The sequence below is a fragment of the Rattus norvegicus genome, chromosome 14 (assembly GCF_036323735.1).
Source record: "Rattus norvegicus strain BN/NHsdMcwi chromosome 14, GRCr8, whole genome shotgun sequence".
Taxonomy (NCBI): Eukaryota; Metazoa; Chordata; class Mammalia; order Rodentia; family Muridae; genus Rattus; species Rattus norvegicus.
The window spans coordinates 24,000,352-24,020,311 of NC_086032.1; the positions used below are offsets into that span (position 1 = coordinate 24,000,352).

General features: G+C 40.1%; 2 protein-coding genes across 11 annotated transcripts in view; one reads left to right on the forward strand and one right to left on the reverse strand.

Annotated features, from left to right (window-relative positions):
- Window positions 1-2,406: 2,406 nt before the first annotated feature.
- RGD1565048 (similar to 60S ribosomal protein L9) lies at window positions 2,407-3,117 on the reverse strand. The gene has a single exon (XM_039092698.2). It carries the CDS (start codon window positions 3,108-3,110, stop codon window positions 2,508-2,510), a length of 603 nt encoding a protein of 200 aa, XP_038948626.2. The 5' UTR covers window positions 3,111-3,117; the 3' UTR covers window positions 2,407-2,507.
- Window positions 3,118-7,048: 3,931 nt separating this feature from the next.
- Epha5 (EPH receptor A5) overlaps window positions 7,049-19,960 on the forward strand; it is a 367,455-nt gene continuing 354,543 nt past the window's right edge. For 8 of the 10 annotated variants that reach the window (XM_063273652.1, XM_063273653.1, XM_063273654.1 and 5 more), the window contains exon 1: window positions 7,049-8,314. In XM_063273652.1, coding sequence (XP_063129722.1) covers window positions 8,128-8,314 — 187 coding nt within the window. In that variant the 5' untranslated portion in view covers window positions 7,049-8,127. The remainder of the gene's footprint in view (window positions 8,315-19,960) is intronic. The other 2 variants (NM_001169137.3, NM_024367.2) reach the window with 1 other exon arrangement.

Below are 19,960 nucleotides of genomic sequence, written 5' to 3' on the forward strand. Positions count from 1 at the left end.
TTGGTGTTTTGTTTCTTGGTTTGATTGTTATTTTGAGTGATTTCTCCTTTGGGGTGTTAGTGCTGCTGCTCACATGCTTCCTAAATTTAATCAAAAGGAAGTATCTTATAGAACCTTTAATGGAGTCAGGCAGCTTTATAAACCATCAACTCTAAACCTTTGCAAATGTTCATGCTAATCACATGTTCTTTTCCTGTTAATCACATGTTCTTTTCATGTTAATCACATGTTCTTTTCATGCTAACCACATGTTCTTTTCCTGTTAATCACATGTTCTTTTCATGTTAATCACATGTTCTTTTCATGTTAATCACATGTTCTTTTCATGTTAATCACATGTTCTTTTCATGTTAATCACATGTTCTTTTGTTAAAATTGTGCCAGAGAATAGTGATCTCCAAAAAACAGACAGGAGCTGATCCAATGCAGACCCACAGCAGGATCTTTATGGGCCCTCAGCTCACTGCACAGTTTTTGGTGGAGAAGAGCCCTGAGTGGGTGAGTATTGGGCCAAGACTTTATAAAAAGCAGAAAGCGGGATGGGGGAGGGGGAAGTGTGAAAACATCTCATTGGAAAGCTACTATGGCCTTCAGCATAATTGGCTGGCACTGGGAGTCAAATCATAAATTTAGTTTTTGTTTCTGTTAATATTCTGTTTAGCAGAAAAGGCAAAAAAAAATAAGTACCTGAAACAGGAAAGTAAACAGTGGTCTTGAAAGAGGACAGACGCAGGAAAGTGGATACCAGGAAAATAGATAATGAAAAAGAAAAGAATCCTTTGGGATATTGCAGGCCTTAGCGCTTCAGAAAAACAAACACACAAAAACTGGATTAGAAATATATTCAGTAATCCAGGTCACTTGGGGGTTTTTCAGAGACTGCACTGAGACACAAGGTACATGATAGAGCCCATCACTCTCAAGAATTTTGGAACACTTAGACATATTGTAGAGATCCCAAAGATGTTTAAATCAAACAAATAATTGTCCCACGCACATAGAATGGGTGAGAAGCTAATTGAAGTGGTTTGGGGTAAGATTTCTCACTGGAGCCATCTTTCTCCTCTTACCTGCCTTGTCTCTGTTTTGTCCTTTTGGCCTGTACTGGGAGTGTCCATTCTGAGCTGTGGCTTACCTGGCCCTAACCCTAGCACTAACCTAAATTATGTTCCTCTATAACAGTATATGTGGTAAGTGTGAATTGTAGAAAATGCCTAATGTAAATATGAAAAACTTTAAGTTACTTCTTGTTCACACATGGATGTTATTCATATCATAAATTGTGTTTTATTATACCTTAGTAATTTGAAATTTTGTACCTGTTCTTTTATGTAGACAAATATTCTTCAGAGCATTTAAATGGCTCTGTAATATTGCCTTGTGTTGATATATAACCTCATATTCATTCCTTCTTATTGTATTCCAGAGGTTTACTTATTTACATCAATATTGCCCAACATTAATGTTTAGCCCATTTTAACTAATTTGCAGAAAAAATTCAAAGTTACTGGACTTAATTAATTAGCCATATTAGAAAGGCATGATAATTTTATTAAAACATGCTTCCAAAGATGCTTCTAATTAACATGCCACCAGCAAGAACGTGAGACAGTCATTGCTGAGTTTCACCTAGAATCCTGTATCACAGGCTATCAACAATAGCAGTAAACCTTGAATACATAGGGCGCTGATTTTCTCATGCCACTGAGAAATTCTAGTAAGTTTTGCTCCCAGCAAACTACTACTTATATTATAAAATACGATATCGTGTGAGCCAATTAGCTGTGCTTTTAAGTCAGCATAATATGAACGCAATGCTGTCCTGAGACTATGGGAACTTGCCAGAGTTATTTTTTCACATGTTGTGAAATACATGGAGTCCAGAAGATTGCCCAGAATTTAATGGGGTTTTACCAGGCACAATCGCATCATTCTGAGGATGCTTTCCTATTGCTTTAGCCTCAAGAGTCCTTATTATTTCACTGTCTACTTCTTCACATGACACCAGTTGTCCAAGACGCTGGAGGCAAGCACAGCCACCAAAGAATATTCTAGAAAGTCAGCTTGGTCCCGCATACGCTGTAGCAGCCTTGGCCTTGCGCTATGTTACAGTTTTCTCAAAGTTCGATCATTGGTGTGTGGATGATTAAAGAATAAGCCAGCATGAGGCAAGGTGGCTCTTGGGCTCACAGTGATTTATCTGAACATCTTTTCCAGCTTTACCACAGAGTTCCTTTAATAACAGAGTGAAGAATGTATTCTGTTCTTAAAAGCCAAAGAAAGGGAAAGTACTCTGGTGATGATGAGATAGGTATTTGGGAAATTTAGTTTCTAGGGTAACATTTTGAATTTTATGTTAAAAATTAAATTATATTTCTGAACCTCTGCTCAATTCTTTCATACTTATTTCTCTTTTTTTTTCAATATATAAGTCTTTTATTATTCCCACAGAGCCCAAACTGTACTTGTGATCAGGATCTTGCTTCTGAAGCTAGGAAACTGAGGTCTCATTCGTCAGGCTGCTGCACGGTTCCCTTCTCAGAAACATAGATGCCATTCAAAAACTTCCTGATATCCTTGTTTTTAACTGTTGTGGCTTGCTGAATCAGAGCCGCTGAATTTGAAACAAGTTCAATATCATTTCCTTCAAGGATTAACTCATCCTTCTGGGCTTGAGAGACAGAACAAGCAACACCTGTCCTCATCTGAACCCTCTGGATGTATTTTTCACCCAAGAAATTTCGGATTTCAACCAGAGACCTGTTCTCCTGAATAACGACGTTGATAGGGAAGTGAGCATACACAGACCTCATCTTGTAATGGAAGCCCAGTGTCTCACCCTTGATCATGTTCTGAACGTGACTGCAGATGCTTCTGACAGTGACCAGTTCCTTCCTGTTACTCCACCACTTGTCAACATGGAGCCTTTTCTTTTTCTTTCCAAGAAGACTCAGCTCTACATTGATGTGATTGAAGTCCCTCCTCAGAGTTCCCCTGGGGCCCTTCACTGTGTGCCCCTTCAGAGTGATGTGGACATTTTCAGGAATGTCGACAGTCTGATTGCTGAGAATGGTCTTCATTCTCGCAGTAGATGGGACAAAGAGACTCATACTTATTTCTTTTGTGTTTTTATTGATGCGTGTGTGTGTGTGTGTGTGTGTGTGTGTGTGTGTGTGTGTGTGGTACCTATGTGTACATATGCCACGTGGGTGCCCACAGATCTAGCAGTGGGCATCAGCCACCCAATGTAGGTGCTAGGAACCAAACTCATATCTTCTAGAAGAATAGTGAGTATTTCTAACAACTGAGACTCCTGAGCCCAATCTACTAATTTTTCCAAATGCAATTATTCGCTGGGTGTTAAAGTGTCAACCGGTAACCAACAACCTGTAAATAAAATATAGCTCCCATTAAATATTAGAAAAGGGGATCATTAGTGGAGCGACTTGGATCTAGGTTTTTAGGAAAAAATATGTTAATGACGTAACTTCATACAAATTATTCCACATTCACTAAATAATTCAGGATATAAACGGATGGTACTGTTATTGTGTCTCTGAACTTTGAAGACTTGATTGCTTAAATATAGTGTGAATAGTTTCTTTCAGATCCAAGTAATTGACATCATCATGGAGCAAATAGAAATCCTAAAAATTAACTTTATTTGTGGTATTTTATAGCTCCTCTAGACCATAGTTTAATTTACTTGCTCCCCTATTACTTTTTACAAAATTCCCTCTGAAAAGAATTATGTAATGGCAAAAATCATTTTAATTAAAAGATTCGGAGATTGTTGTTGTTTTCTACAATGTTTTATGCATGAGTTCTGTGTCATTTGTCTGTGCTAATGTTAGCTGTCTACAGATCTTAATCCTGATGGCACATTATTTCCACTCTATCTACACACACACACACACACACACACACACACACACACACACACACACACACCAAGACAGACAATATTGTAATTGTTGATTTCTGTCTCCAAGTCGTGATTATTTATATCTTTACCTCTTTCTTCACCTTTTGCTTACTGTATTAATTGATTTTGTTTTAAATCAATCACAAAAACATATTTTTACCAAATTGTCCAGCATAATGTGGAGTTTTGAGATCACCGTCTCTGTTTATTCATCACTGTGTAGAAATACATGTATGCCTTACTTCTGTTGCACTGGCTTTTTTAAAAAACAAAGCCAGAACATATGTTAAAATTCAAATGTTCTACCAGCTGTGTGACTACTCAGGTCACCTAACCTCCTTCCCTCTTTTTCTCATTAACTTTGGGCTAATAATTACACCCACCCATATTATGGCTGAAGCAATTAATGTAATGTCATCAAGCAATACTTTATACAGAGTAAATTTTCAGTAAATAATATAATGTTTTGTACCATGACAGTTTTTTTCTGAGTGCATAAAAGATATATATGCGGGCTTTTTAATTTATTCACTATATCCACAACATTGAAAGTACAAGGGCACTCGACTCTCAAGGTGTTCTGTCAAGGTTACTCTACATATTTTTTTCTAAGAGCAAATAAATTTGCAAACAAACAAAAATAATAATCCAGCTCAGTAGAAAAGCAAAGATTTAAGAAAAAATCAGAAACTTTCTCAATTTGAAACATATTTTTATGACAAATATAGATGATAGAATATTCAAACCAATAAGCTGTGCTGACATTTTATTGTGGAACGTTGTAGGTAAGAAAGAAAACCACAACTCTAGTTTTATTCAATGCCTTGGTTCCACGGCGTGGGCAAAGATTAATTATATGCCACGAAGATAACATATGGTCAAGTGCAAGGTCTTTGAAATTGAGGTCAATGCCAAACAACCGCCATAGAATTCTCTGATTATCAATCTTTGGTAAAAATAAATATCATTGTCTTTGGGACTTCTTTTTACAGCTGTTATGTCTTTCAAAATATGTAATAAATACTATTAAACAAATCCTGGACAATAAAAACAGTTTTACATTAGGCATTGTGAATCACTTAAATCATTCATTGTGAGTAGAAGACAACACTCGTAAAGCCATATGACCAATGCCCAAAGGGATCTTGGATATACTTGGTGTAGGCTGTATTTTTATTATATATAAATATATAATATGTTATATATTATGTTTATGTGTATGTATTTAGACAATTATCTTTAGCCTTTCATTTGGTAAATATTGACATGGTGTTGTCTGCTAGAAACTCCAAGCTGTGGAACCTTCTAAGAAACAAACCAACCCAATCTATCTTTTCAGGAAGACCTCAGGCCTGAATATCTGAGCTTCAGTGCTAGCTATGGAGCAGTGTGGTATATAGTGAGGAAATTTAATGTATGAGTAGAGAAAACTTCTACAGGAAGGAGTATTGGGCATCAAAATCAGAGAAGCATGAGACGTTTCAGGAAAAGAGAACATCGAATTTAAAATTTTACCAAACCATAACACAGAAAGTTTGTCTAAGGTTTTTTATTTTAACGCAGGAATGTAAACTCTAGGCTATACTTATTTGATTTCTAGATAATTGATTTTAAATAATCACACGTCCTTTACTACTCTAGACTAGGCAGCACAGATACACACACACACACACACACACACACACACACACACACACACACACACACTGTAAAGAAGGAGGATGTGGAAGCTTGAAGACTTCCTCTGTAAACCAATGATCTCACTAATGAGAACGCCGAGGCCAAAGGTGTAAAGCTCGTACTCGGGGGCCCCTGAACGGCCCATGTCTTGTACTATCTTTCTGGTGGACTGCAAGGCTTTGGATTCCTTCCTTGCTATTCCGTATTGAAATTCTTAAGTAACTCAGCTATAAACCAAGGTGGAGGAAAGACTCCTATTTTGAATGGTCTTCAAATAGACACATAAATTTTAACTTTCCATCTCACAGAAAGGCTTTTTGCCAAACTGGAAGACAGATTCACTGCCACTCCTCTGTATTGGCTTCATGCATTTGAAGCACATTATAATAGAATGAATCTGCTCTCAGCTTCCTATTGCCAAAACATTCAGGGAAGAAAAAATAATAAAATAAAACGATCCAAGATGAGCTTCCACCTCTTTAAACGAGGGTGCCACGGCTGAGCTGTTTCTTCTCCTTTATTTTTTCGTCCTAAGCAAACCCCAAAGGGCACACTCATCTCCCAATTGTGATAAATTTATGGTGAAGACATCAACAGTCTAGGTGTGTCAGACTGGTGTGCAGCTTCAGTGGATGTGAGCGGAGCCCCGTCTTAAAAAGTAGTTATCAAAGGCCGGATTGAATGAGATCCCTTTCTTCTGAAATCACACATTTTGGGAGACACTTTGCATTCTGATATAGAAAGCTGGCCTTCTAAAATTGCCCTTCTTGTGTATCTCTTTGAAACAGTGAGCGAGTAAATTGAAAGAGGTTATTAAAGCAGGAAGACGCAACACAGGGGAAGCACAGAAAACGGGATGCTCTTAAGCTGCGTTTTCCTGGTTATTTGTTATTCTTTCAGTGTAATGGACCACGGGCAATTAAAATAATTAAAAATGGTAGAGCTTTGACATTATTATACCCGTGTTAATTTCACTGGAATTAACTGCATGTTTCCCCATTACGTAATTTCAATGCTAAAGTATTCTATCACTGAAATAAATGAATTAAGTCTTCATGTGTTACAAAGTACCTAGCCTAGTACAAATGCCAGCAGTCAAATTCTTTGATTCCCTGAGAGCTCAAACCGACCTACTGTCCCTGACTTCAGAGTCTACAGTTTACTTCTCAAGAAACGTGTTGAGTAATTATCTCATTCCAGAAGAGCAGAAAGAGTCAAAGGAACTGAGGTACATGGGTGTTTAAGGCATAGCCAAGGAGCAGCAGAGCCTGCGAATGTGAGGTTATATGACGACAAGGTTGTTGGTGCCACCGCCTGCAAAGGGCAGCAGGCACTGTGCCAGACTCAGGGACCCGCTGCTCTTCCTGCTGAGGGCTGAGCTAGGGCTGGCTTCCCTTCCTCCTTCAGGGACCTCTGGTCCTCGCAGGCGTCGTCGAGAGGATTCTTTACCCTAATTATCCCGGGAGGAAGACGTGCCTTTCTCGGAAACCGCTAGGCAACACTCACCACGGCAGCCTGCAGATTACTTCCCTCCGTGGGTGTGCGACTTCGTTTAAGCAAGTCACACTTACAGTAGCTTGTCACTGGCGAGGCCGCGAGCAGCAGAGGGCGGGGGAGCGCAGGGCGGAGGGAGGAGGTGGGAGGCGCGGAGTCGGGCTCGGGGAGACGCTGGAGCTCCAGACACAGCAGGAGCGAGCAAGCGAGCGAGCGAGCGAGCTGCGCGGGTGCAGTCGCCGGCTCGCCCTGGCCGCCGCGCACTCCGCCTCCGCGTTGAGCAGCGGGAACTGCAGCGGCTCCGAGCCTCCGGGCTCTGCTCCGTTCCCGGGCCCGCGCTCCAGCCCGCTCTGCCCGCCGCACCGCCCCCGGCAGTGCTCAGCCCGCAGCGATTTGACTTCCCTCTGCCGGCCTCTCCAGTTCTATAGATCTCTCGCTGCCTGGGCTCCACTCTGCTCGGTGTAGGCAACACACCGTTTGCTCTACTCTTCCCCCCCTTGAGCCGTAGACACTCTGCTTGCTTTTTCCCCTCTTCCCTCCTCCTTTTTTTTACGGAAAACATCATCTAGATTTAAGATGACTCGTCTTCTTTAATCTCGTCCGTATCAGCACTGAAGACTGAAAGGGAACCTTCACCACCACTCCAACCCTGGTGGCACTTTAAAAAAAAAAAATAACAGTTCTAAAAAAGAAAGGGGGACCAAAAAACAGAAAAAGGAAAGTCTTAAGAGGCAAAGGAGCGGGACTCGGGACCCTCTGCAGACCCTTGACTCAGCCCACCCAGGACCGTACTAGCCATCCGAACTTCTAATTCATCTTATCCAACTGAAAGGGAGGGCGGCACAAGCCAGAAGCAAACTTCGGCGGTCTCTGCGGATCTGTGATTCCCACATTGAGAGGGGTCGAGAGCCAGAAGGCACAGGACCCCACCAGGAGGAGGAGTTCCGCGCCTCTCTCGCCCCTTCCACCAAGCCTGAACCTTAGACTGAACCACGCGGGACCTAAGAGGCAGAAGAGGGTAGTAGAAAATGCGGGGCTCCGGGCCCCGCGGTGCGGGACGCCGACGGACCCAGGGCAGAGGTGGCGGCGGCGACACCCCCCGCGTCCCTGCCTCTCTGGCAGGCTGCTATTCCGCACCTCTAAAGGGGCCCCTCTGGACGTGCCTTCTCCTGTGTGCGGCGCTCCGGACCCTTTTGGCCAGCCCCAGTAACGAAGGTAGGGTAATGGAGGTGGGGACCAGTGCGCCCTGGGGTGGATGGGTGAGGTGGAGCTTGTGTCTACCGGGTCGCAGCGCTCCAAGAGCCGCTGCCGAGACTAAAACCCGCTCTTCAGCTCCAATTAATGTTTGTCCGCTTTTGCTGGCGTATCCGGATCTCTCTGGTATCTTTGGTTGCATTGTTTGACATAGCTGCAGAGTGCTCGCCAGGCAAAGAACCTGCCTGAGGACTGAGACTGGTTGGGGGCTGGGAAGTTGGAAGCCTGACGGAAAGAGGGCTGAGACCTGAGCTGGGAGGTTGGGTGCGGTTGGGTCCTGAGAACCTGGAGAAGTGACACATCCGGCTTATTGAGAGAGATGACAACAAGGCTCTTCGGATGTGTGTGGGGGTTAGAAACCATTATTTGATGCTGGTTTTGGAAGACGATTTCAGGGTGGCTGGTGATTTTATTTTGGAGAAAGTGTCTGCCCCGGGAGCTGTTATTTAGGGCACCACTAGCTGCTTTACAAGCTGGGTAACGAGAGCTTTAATTTTTGAGTGGGGGGAGGCGTCGTGAAGGGCAGAAACTGATGGATGCCCTTCTTTCTGCAGGGGGCTCACTAACACTCTAAAGCTGAGGTAGGGCAAGGCGGGAAGATGGGATGGTGTTGGAAGAGACAACCAGGAAGTTGTTCATGGATCCCACTAAAGCTTATCTGGTGAGAAAGATTTGTCCGAGCCAGAGGCACCAGGTCTTGAAGTACCCAACCTTCCTATCCCCAGTTTTTTTGCTCCGGACTGTTTTGCGTTCCTCTGGGAGAGTAAATCTGGAGTCAGGAATGCCACCTGTGTTCTTTCCCTTGAGCTGGCCTCAGCCTCTGAGAAACCCCACTCTTGCTCCATTCTATGGCCCCGGTCACACACTGTAGGTCTGCCCCTCTTCGGTACACCGTGGCTTGCTCTGGCCTCAGCTTAAGGGCTCAAGCCTTCACACAGGGGAGGGTGGAGCATGTGGAAAGGCGCTCAGCATCTCAGACCTGATTCTCTGGTTACCAGGAGTGGTCGACTTCTCTGTGGAAGCATCAAAATCCTGTCCTCTCATCTAGAAGCCTGGGGTTTTAGCTTTGGGCTGTGGATGAGAGTCCCGAGGTGTAAAATCTTAAACAAACCCTTGCACTTGGCGACAGGCTGTGCTGGACCTGAAAAATGAAGTAGCAGCAGCAGAGTGGTTTATGCCCTCGTGACTAGCATAGATTCAGTCTGCTGTAGGAGACGCTGAGCTGGTAACCCCTAGTGCTGCCAGTTCCCAAGGAACCCTGCGAAAACAGGGCAGATGGAGACTCACACCCCACCCCACTGACTCTCTCGCTATGTTTATTATTAAACATCTGTTCAGAGGAATATGTGTATCTGTCTATGTCGGAAGCCAGGCTTCATGCTTTAGCCAATCAAGTTGCATTTTTTTCCCTCTCTAAAGTTTTTTTTTAAGTGGTGATTTTATTTTGTGTGTTTGTTTGTTTTCGACTTGAACCTTTGATTAAGGTCCTACATTAAGACCATTAGATTAGAAGTCCAAAAGCTCTAAGAGGGCTAATGCTGGGAAGAGAGTTTTGGGGGAAGGGAGGACAGAGGAAGAGGGAGGAGGAGGAGGAGGAGGAGGAGGAGGAGGAGGAGGAGGAGGAGGAGGAGGAGGAGGAGAAAAAGGGAGGAGGAAGAAGGGGCTTTTATGCGTCTTATTTCGACCAAAGGGCCATCCTGATTGAACTGTAAAACGATGTAAGGGTAATAGCACCCATCCTTTTCTCTACTTCGTCATTTCAAACAGCCTTCTATAACCCCCTTACAGGGTATACAATGGGGAAGGGAAATGTACTCAAGGAAGTCTCTATAAAAGAACTGAAGAAATAAATTATCAGGGAGTGTGACACCCAATGTGAATGAGGGCCAAGACTAAGGAGATCAAAAACAAGGAGAAGGAACCGGAAGGAAGTAGGGAAATAGCACAAGTCCCCAATGGTGCCCTAAGTAAAACTTACATCTTGGGGAATAGGGCCACGCAAGCACAAGCTTTAACACCCACAGGTTGTATGCTGTCTTCCCCAGCTAGTAAACCACACAGCTCACTTGGTTACATGCAGATGAGGGTTGGAGGAGCTCACAAAAGCAAGCTTGTGCTCTGAACACATCCAGAATCAAGTGTGCCTGCTGTTTGGGGTACATTTTGTGATGCGCAGTAAAAGATTTAATATTAGTGCTTTTCGAGGTTGCCTGTCCAGTTCATTCCTTCACTACCTAACAGGGCATCGTCTTTAATTCCATCCCAGATTACTTCTGGTGGTCTTTTTTTTGTTTGTTTGTTTGTTTGTTTGGTTGGTTTTTTTTTCCTTCGAAATGTGGATTCTTTTCTTCTTTACGTTTTCTTTGCCGCTCCTTTTAAAGATAGAGCAGTGACATACCTTATAAGAGTCACAGCGTTACTCTTTATTATTTATTTAATAAATGAGGTGAAACACATCATCCGCTTGTTTCTTGTTTTTATGAAAGAACTTTGAAAGGTCATCTACTGAAATGTTTTATGGACAAGCTAAACTTACTAAGGAATTGACTCATGAAATTTATAAAATTCATAAAAGTTGCTGTCTGCAACTTACATAGAAGCTTAATGATTCTTCAGTCATATATGTGTCTATATATTACACACTTATAGAATGTGCATGATATAATTATGTGATAACGCGTCAGAGATGAAGAAATAAATGTGAATCATCGTTAACACTCGTCATTCCCATTATTTCTGAAATCCATCTTTCCTGGATAACTATGTTCTAAGCAAATTATACAATCAATATTTGTTCATTTGTAATGTATAGGTATAAACCACACTTGGATGAAACACTTAGTCTGCATTAAGGTGTGCAAACATTTACTTAAAAATAAAATTACAAGCATTTTAGCAGAAGACTTTAATTTCAGATTGATCCAGGAGGACCGCATTAGTAAGTGCATCAACAAGTAAACAGTTCTAAGAAATTTAATAAGTAAAGTGGCTGTGCCAACAATTCTGAATTTTTGGAGGTGGCCCTGAACTTATTCAGTAACTGCCACTTTTTGCTGTCTGGAGATATATTTGTAAACAAGCATTATTTGACAAGTGCTTTTCTCAGCAGGGTTTCTTGGCCAATTACTGCAGAACAGCTCTGCATTGAAAATGATTCACCCGCAGTGAATCAAGCTTAATTCATTGAAGCTACAGTCAGTAATGCCCCAGTAAAGTGCTGACAGTTGTCAGCAGTGTGAATTTGAAAAGTCCAGTTTCATGTCTCTGAATGTTTTTTTAAGTTTGAGCAAGGGGGATAGAAGGTTCTTGGAAAAGAAGCATAGAAGGGGGAAGTTGGCTAAAATGACTTGAAAGACAATCATAAAATTGTAAATATTTTCACTGGAAAGGGACTGAAAGTAAAGTTTGTTTAAGGATTTTTTTTTATCTTGGCTTATAATAGAACCAGGGCCATAAAACATATCTAAGGACACAATAGACTTGTAAAACTAAATGGCTTCATTTTGTAGCCCTGTCTTCCTGCTGTAATTCACTTCCTTTTAGATTAACCGGCAGGACCCCACAGAAAAGGACAGTAAAACCGTTCCCTCACCAGGACACTACTGAACAAGAAAAGAGAGTCATTACATCCCTTTGAATCATAGATTGTTGGAACCAGAAGGGGCCACAGCGAGTTTTGGCTTTTTGCTTAATAAACCATGAAGGTTGGGGGTGGGAATCTTGACATTTTAAGCTCTTTCTTGGTATCAGGGTGACAGGTAAAATGATTTCATTTCCTTATGCAAAACAGGAGTTAAAAATGAATAGCAATTCCACAGCTTGCAGTATAGTGCTTATTTTTTTTTAAGTTTTATCCTTGATATTTTTTCTTTAATATTGACTTTCTTGAAAGCTTGCATTTCTCTTTATTTGTTTGTCTGGTAGGTTGGTTGTTTTTCCTTATTGGGTATAAATGAGGTCATTGCAAAGGCTATTCATGAACTCTTATCACTGGGCCTCAGTGGTCACCTTCTGATGCTTAGAAATGCACTATTTGACATATTTACAGGTTCACAATGCTTCATAAGCTGTGAGCTCTCAGAGTAGGTATATGGCAACAGCACAAAAAAAAAATGTCAACTGCGAGTGGCTTAGCTATTTGAGGACAAACATTCCCAAAGAATTTGATTCGGTATTGTCACCGATACAAAAATGACAGGGTTTTCTTATTGGCAGCTACTATGTTGGTTGTTTGGCTTTATCATTTGACTATCTTTTGTTTGATGTACTTCTTAAGATATTTGCTGGAATGGTTAATTAATTCCTCTTTCCTTTGAGAAAGCCATCCAACATTTTCCTGTAAATAAAGAGTATGAAGGTACATCGTTGTATCGACTGACAGTGGCTGTTTTCTTTTTGGGCGAAAATTAATTCTTAAAAAGTAATTCTTTAAAAACTCATTCTCTTAATTTAAGTTAGCAAATTTACGTTACTACCGAATTGATTAAGCTTTGGTTAGCTGAGGTGTTTGGTTATATGGATGCTATTTTGATAGTTTGGAATCTCGTACTACTTTTTCAAGAATCTTCATAAAGTATTATAATTAATTGAAGGATGAATATCAAAATTTACTGATTAATTGCTAAAACCCCATTATTTCTATACGTACCATAAAGAATATCTATGAATATAAAGAAGCCTGAGAGCTAAACATAAACATTGAGCCCTTAGGAACTCAGAGTGTCGATGTTGTTCTATGTGTACTGGGTACACTTCAGTAGGCACAGAAGGGTTCATACGGACATGCTTGACTAGGCAAATACAGACTCAGTTGTTTATAAAAATTAACATAATCAATACCACAATTACCACAGTCTTTATATCGTTGCACATGAGTAATTCAAAAGACCATTAGTATGAAAACATTATATATTCTATTTGTCTTAAAATTAAGGGTAGCACACATGGGCAACTGTAGTCTACATGAAGTTAGGTTTCAAAAGAGTCCTAAGGATGGAAATGATTCATACCTTTTAGATACAGTTTAATAATGTGTACACTTAAAGTCACTAAGCAAATGGTCTTGTGCAATGAGGCCCATTACCCATGTGTAAAGTTGACAACAAGTTTTAAAGCATCCCAGAGCTTTACTACTGGAAGAAGTGATTTTAAGCTTCCTACACTTGTAGGGCTTTTAGAAACCGGAAGTTCACCAGGGCAATCTGGCTCAAATCATTGGTCTCATTGAAAAAATTTTAACAGAATGTAAACGAATTTTTTTAAAAATTGTTTTAAACTGCCAAAGATTTCAAAGCATACGCATATATGAATTTATCCCTTTGTTTTGATGTTCGTGTTTTTAATATTTACTTTATAAGACTATTAAATCCAGAAAATTAGTTTCATGGTTTTCAGGTGGCATTCAGAGTCAATGCGGTCGTCTCCCTGCCCTGATATTCCCCTACACTAGGGGCGGGGGTCCAGCCTTGGCAGGACCAAGGGCTTCTCCTCCCATCCTCTGCTACATATGCAGCTGGAGCCATGGGTCTGTCCATGTGTACTCTTTGGATGGTGGTTTAGTCCCTGGGAGCTCTGGTTGGTTGATATTGTTGTTCCTAAGGGGTTGCAAACCCCTTCAACTCCTTCAGTCCTTTCTCTAAACTTTAAACTTTTCGGACATGACAAAATAGATGGTTGCATAAGACTTCTAAGTGTAAATTTGCTCAGCTCACATTTGATAATCTCTCCATTTATTTGTAGAATGGATGTTTTCGGTAATTTTAATAAGATCACTGATGCTGTACAAGGTGCTGTGAAATAGATTAACTAAATTAGATTATAAATGGTGTAGACATTCTTAAAAATGAAAAGAAAAGTACTCTTCTCATTCCTCTCAAGTTTTAAGCCTCAGGCATGAGTATTTGTGAATTTTATTTAATGGCAGAAGTTTTATGTATACAAGCGATTCATTCAACTCAATCATTCTTACCACATCAGATAAAGATGTGGATATAATTGATGTTAACATTAAATAATATATGAAATTGAACATTTTAATGTAACTATTTTTATTGACATCATGGCAAACAGTTTAAAATATCTATTTGATCTATTTCTCTGTCACCTAAGATACTCCTGACTGATAATAAGTGCTACTGAAAAAATTAGTTTTGATATGTGAATTGGACCTAGTTGAATGCTTAGTAATTGATATAGTGTTGCTTTTATTTTTCTCAAAGCTCATTTTTTTCATCTAGCACTTCTAATAAGAATCACAGATTTTACAGTCATAAAACTTTAATGTTGTAAGAAACATACTATAAGTTTGTAAAAGTATTTATGATCTTGGACGGTTACATTCATTAAATGTTATTATATTAGTTTACACTTTTAAAATGGTTTTTATCTTCAGTGATTTTTCCAGAAGCAATAAAAAATTGTGTCTGAAACACTGACTGAAAAACCTTTTTCTTTCCCTTTTTTTAAAAATTTAAAGTCTGTATTACATGGGCTAAATAAAGGCACATATGTTATTCTACATTAGTTGTATTTCAAAATATAAGTTGTCTTTATATGCATTTTTATTGGGTATTTTTTATTTACATTTCAAGTGTTATCCCCTTTCCTAGTTTCCTGTCCATAAACCCCTTATAGCACCCCCTTCTTCTGTGAGGGTGTTTCCCCACCCATCCACCCACCCCTTCCTGCCTCCCTGCCCTGACATTCCCCTGCACTGAGGGGAGGGGGGTCCAGCCTTGGCAGGACCAAGGGCTTCTCCTCCCATTCTCTGTTACATATGCAGCTGGAGCCATGGTTTGTCCATGTGTACTCTTTGGATGGTGGTTTAGTCCCTGGGAGCTTTGGTTGGTTGATATTGTTGTCCTTAAGGGGTTGCAAGCCCCTTTAGCTCCTTCAATCCTTTCTCTAACTTCTCCAATGGGGACCCTGTTCTCAGTTCAATGATTGGCTGTGAGCATTCGCCTCTGTATTTGTCATGCTCTGGCAGAGCCTCTCGGGAGACAGCTATATCAGGCTCCTGTCAGCATGAACTTCTTGGCATCAGCAATATTGTCTGGGTTTGGTGGCTGTATATGGGTTGAATCCCCAGGTAGGGCAGTCTCTGAATGGTCAGCTCCAAACTTTGTCTCCATATCTCCTCTTATGAATGTTTTTGTTTCCCCTTTTGAGAAGGGCTGAAGCATCTGCTCTTTGGTCATCTACTGAAAACCTAAAAACCTCTGTGTGTGTGTGTGTGTGTGTGTGTGTGTGTGTGTGTGTGTGTGTGTGTGTGTGTGTTCGTGTGTGTGTGTGTGTGTGTGTGTGTGTGTGAATTTTGCCTTTAGAGTACCAAATTAGCTGTGTTCCATTTAAATAAAACCTAGCAGGCTCTGAATATAATTAAACTTCACTGCAGCTTGCTTTTCCTATAGGGGGCACAGCCTTTAGTCTCTTATCACCTTATGAGCTACTTTATTAATATCATTTGAATTATTTCTTACACAATGGAGGAACATACAATCCTTTGTTGAATGGGGTCGGATCTAGGTCATGCCTTCTTCCTTCTGGAGCTCTCAGTGACTATTCGTGGTTTTAATCTTTAGGCATCCATTTAAGACTGAATAATAACTTTGCTAGGATGTGCTTGAAAGTGCCAAGCATTCATGGAAAGGTTGGAGCAAGGCTGAAAGAAAGAGTGGGGAACAATTTAAATATGGTATAATAAAACCTCAATAATAAAAGCATTGCACTCTTCCAAAATCTTCTTTAAAGGGAATATGCCATTCATGCTTACACACATATTTTAATTTTTACATTTGATTCTCCATGCCTCTGAAGATACAACAGTGTGAAGAGAAAAAGGAACTCTTTGGTTCCTATTATTTCATATATGTAGAATTTATAGTTCTCATAATTTCTGGTGAGATCAGTTGCTTAGTTGGGTCATGGCAAGCACTTGTAGCATTTAGACACACCACAGTTCATGTAAAAGGGATTTAAGTGTTTGTGATCCTTCTACGTATATTTCACTGACTGGATTATTGCCCAGACTATCTTCTCCATCAGTTCAGTTTGTCTCCAGTTCTAAACAAACTGGGCTATAGCTCTCAGCAAATGATTCTGAAAAACCATCAAATCCTCAAAGAGCCAAAACCTGAAGGTTGAAATATTTTGCATATGCTTTGTGAGAAATGTTCCTACTTGGAAACATGTTTCAGGCTAAGTATTGCATGATTTGAAGAAAATACAGTCTGTTCTACTAGAAGATGGGGGCTGTCTTTTTGTCTCGTAATAGTTTCCTACTCTTATTTTCATCTATAGGACCTCTTAGTTTCATCCTTTTCCTCTCTTTGGAAAGTAAAGGGGGGGGCTGAATCCAAAACTGCTGCCCTCAGCTACCCCCAAACGTGTCACAATTTCAAAAAGGATATTAAGAAGATCAGACATTCCTCTTAATTAAAAGGAAGAATTTTCTACCTAAATAATAGATTGCACCAAACTCCATTATCGGCTGTTTACTTAATTCATGAACCATAAGAAGAGTTTAAGTATTGGCTGTCTTCAAAGGCAACTCACTTACTTTGCCTTGGCAGGACAGCCTCAGGATGTGCTAATGTCTTCTCTGTGGAAAGACCAACTCAGCAGGTAAATCCAGCTGGCACCAGTTCAACCCCTGCGGTTCCTAGCAGGCGCTTCCCATCTGAGCCAAGTTTAACTGTCATCCAGAACCTTTCCCTTCTGTAATGGCTTACAGAGGTGGGAAAGACTTCCCCTGGTGGACCCTCTTTTCATAGAAGGGCTTCAGTGACGACAGCATAGAAACGTGTATTTCTCCTCCTAAGAGCCACATCCATTCTGCCATAGGGAAGACTGAAGACTGGCCCTGCTTGATGGACTTTAATGATCTATGGTTTTGAACCATAACCTTTGATTTTCCTTGAGAGGAGAGGAGGAAGGTACAACCGAAACAAAACTAAACAATTTCTCTAAGATAGTAGATGTGGTTCATTGTTATTGAATGAAGCCTGTGAAACCAAATATGCAGGGACAAAGGTGCTATGAAATGACAATATCAGAAAAAAAAATAATCTGGCTTTGTATTTTGAAGCCAGTTAGTTTTATTGGTGGTAATCCCCATCATTTCCTACATTCTTTAGTAATTCATTGTAGCTTGTAATTCAGTTGAGTTGTCTGCAATGGGCTTGCTAAAATGAAGTTTCATATTTCACATAACCGTAGCATAACTGAACGAAGCAAGTTTTTAATTGATAGAATTCTACACCCAAGAATAGGGAGCAGAAAGCCCAGGAGAGGGGCTGAGTAAATGTTCTCAGTCAGCCATGTATTTGGGTGCTAGATTGCGTCAGGATAGAAGTTAATATTGCCTGGGAGAATGTCCATAAAAAAACAAATAACACAAACACTGTCTCCTTATTCCTCTTTCCCGTCTCCCACTCCTTCTCCCCCCTCCTCCTCTTATTCTTCTTTATCTTCTTCTCAGATTTGACAGAAATGTTGATCTTGGCAACCTTTCAATAGTGCTTCATTTGCATAGGTGTAGTCCTTGTCATTGAGTCCTGGGCTTTCATTTTCATCTGTTTTCTAACTAAGGTACATCTTGCATGATAGATAAGAATGAACTCCATAGTGTTGCTAAAGTCCCTTGGCTAAATAACCAATACTCTCACAACGTGGTGCATAGGGTATTTGAGACATTATTTCTCAATTACAGGTCATTGTCTTCCCTGAATTGGTAGATGAAAAAACCATCCTCGGATGGGAAGGCAGTTTAACAAAAGGAATTGAGAGAAACGTCCCATGCAGCTCTACAAACTAAAAATGAACCGCATGTGTCCCATTTCTCTACTGGGTTTCTCTATCTAATGACACAGTTGGTGATTTGACCAGAAGAGAAAGGAAAAGTTAAATACAAGAATCAGGAGTACTACTTGTGTGTTCAGGAACCTGAGACTAGATAACACAGAATAGAATAAAGCTAAACACTACTGGCCTTACTAAAGAAAAAATATAATATGATAAATGACCTCTAATGATATGCTGCTATAATCAAAGAACAATCAAAGATAAAGTCAGCCATTATCAAAGAAGTTTCCTCCTGCAGCAGATTGAAACAAATGTAGATACCCATAGCCAGAAATTACACTGGGAATGAGAAACCTTGGAACACATAGCACTAAATTGGAAGTCTTGATCAAACGCCTCCCCTCAGAGCTCAGGGAACCCCACAGAAGAGGAAGCAGAAAAAAAAAAAAGAATCAGGAGTATGAGTGCTGTGTCTTACTTTGACTTTCCACAGAGAACTGATGCTTCTTATCAGCTAAGTGAATCGTCAAGGGATATGTGCAAGTAGTTTGAACATTTGCCATCATGTTAGAGTTTTAGGATAATTCTTGTGCGTGCCCTGATTTGTTACAAATTTTACATGAATGTATACATGCATAAAACATTAAAATACAGCTAGTAACCTTGAATACAGCAAGAAGATCATTCAATTAACTGGCTCTCCATTTTGAAAATCCATTGCAGGGAAAATGCTTAAATGATCTTGATACAGATATGTGACCCTCTGGATTCCAGTATTAAATACAGTTTTCCATTCTCATTTCCCAGAATATTTATCTTTTTAGTAACATGCATATTAACTATATTTCTTGGTAGTATGCGTAAGTATATATATTTTCAGAAAGTTTTTAATGTAATTACAAAGAGGCTGTTCTTGGGCACATAGGAGACAATAGCAAAACACAAGTAAGTTTGGAGTATAGCATTTAGTTGTAACATTGTATTACTTGTAAATCTATAATTGCATACTCACGAATGCCTATGCCTCATTCACAAATTACAGCTGACATTCATTTTTGATTTATCACATGTCACTGCTGGGATTTGCATATGTGTTTGTTTTCCTAGAAATGAGCCAAAGGAATCCTCATTATCACCATTTTTATTTTGAAGGAAAGTGAGTTAATGTATAGTCAAATAACTTGTCTTATTCTGAGTCAAAGTGGAAGTGCTTTTACTCAAACTCTGGCAGCCTGACGTCAGGGCTAGTCTTACCCACTCTTGGTGCAAGGGGAAATTTTGCCATGAAGAATCCACAGCCAGTCTTACTTTTGTCATCCCGGTAGCGTATTATTTTATAGAAAAGGGTGCATGCAAAGTGACTAGGATGGAAATATATTGTATTCTGGAGGATAACCATGTTAGTAGTAATATACTTAATCAATGCTTGCACATTTTGGATTTGCATACTGTTTTCCTCATGGTCCAGCTTTCACTAGCATGCACTAAGCTCTCCCTGTATATCTTTCTTCCTAACTCAACCCATGTGTTCTTTGTCTTATCACGTTTTCTCTGGAATTTGAGAATATAAAAAAATTCAACTGTCATGCCAGGTCAATAGTCTGTTTTAGATCCATATTTTAATAATTTCATTAAGAATCTCTTCTCAAAACAGTGCTACCTACTGTAGGACACCTCTCTTGTTCTTATAGGAAAACAATGCACCTTCCAAAGTTTTAGTCAGCTTGCCACATATTGTAGTTTTCATGATAAGAAATGTCCCCTGAACATTAAGTGGAAAAATGTAGGTAATTTTTGTCTTTACTA

What these genes read in the sequence shown, in the direction of transcription:
- RGD1565048 (XM_039092698.2), bottom strand. Translation starts at nt 3,110, where the DNA reads ATGAGTCTCTTTGTCCCATCTACTGCGAGAATGAAGACCATTCTCAGC.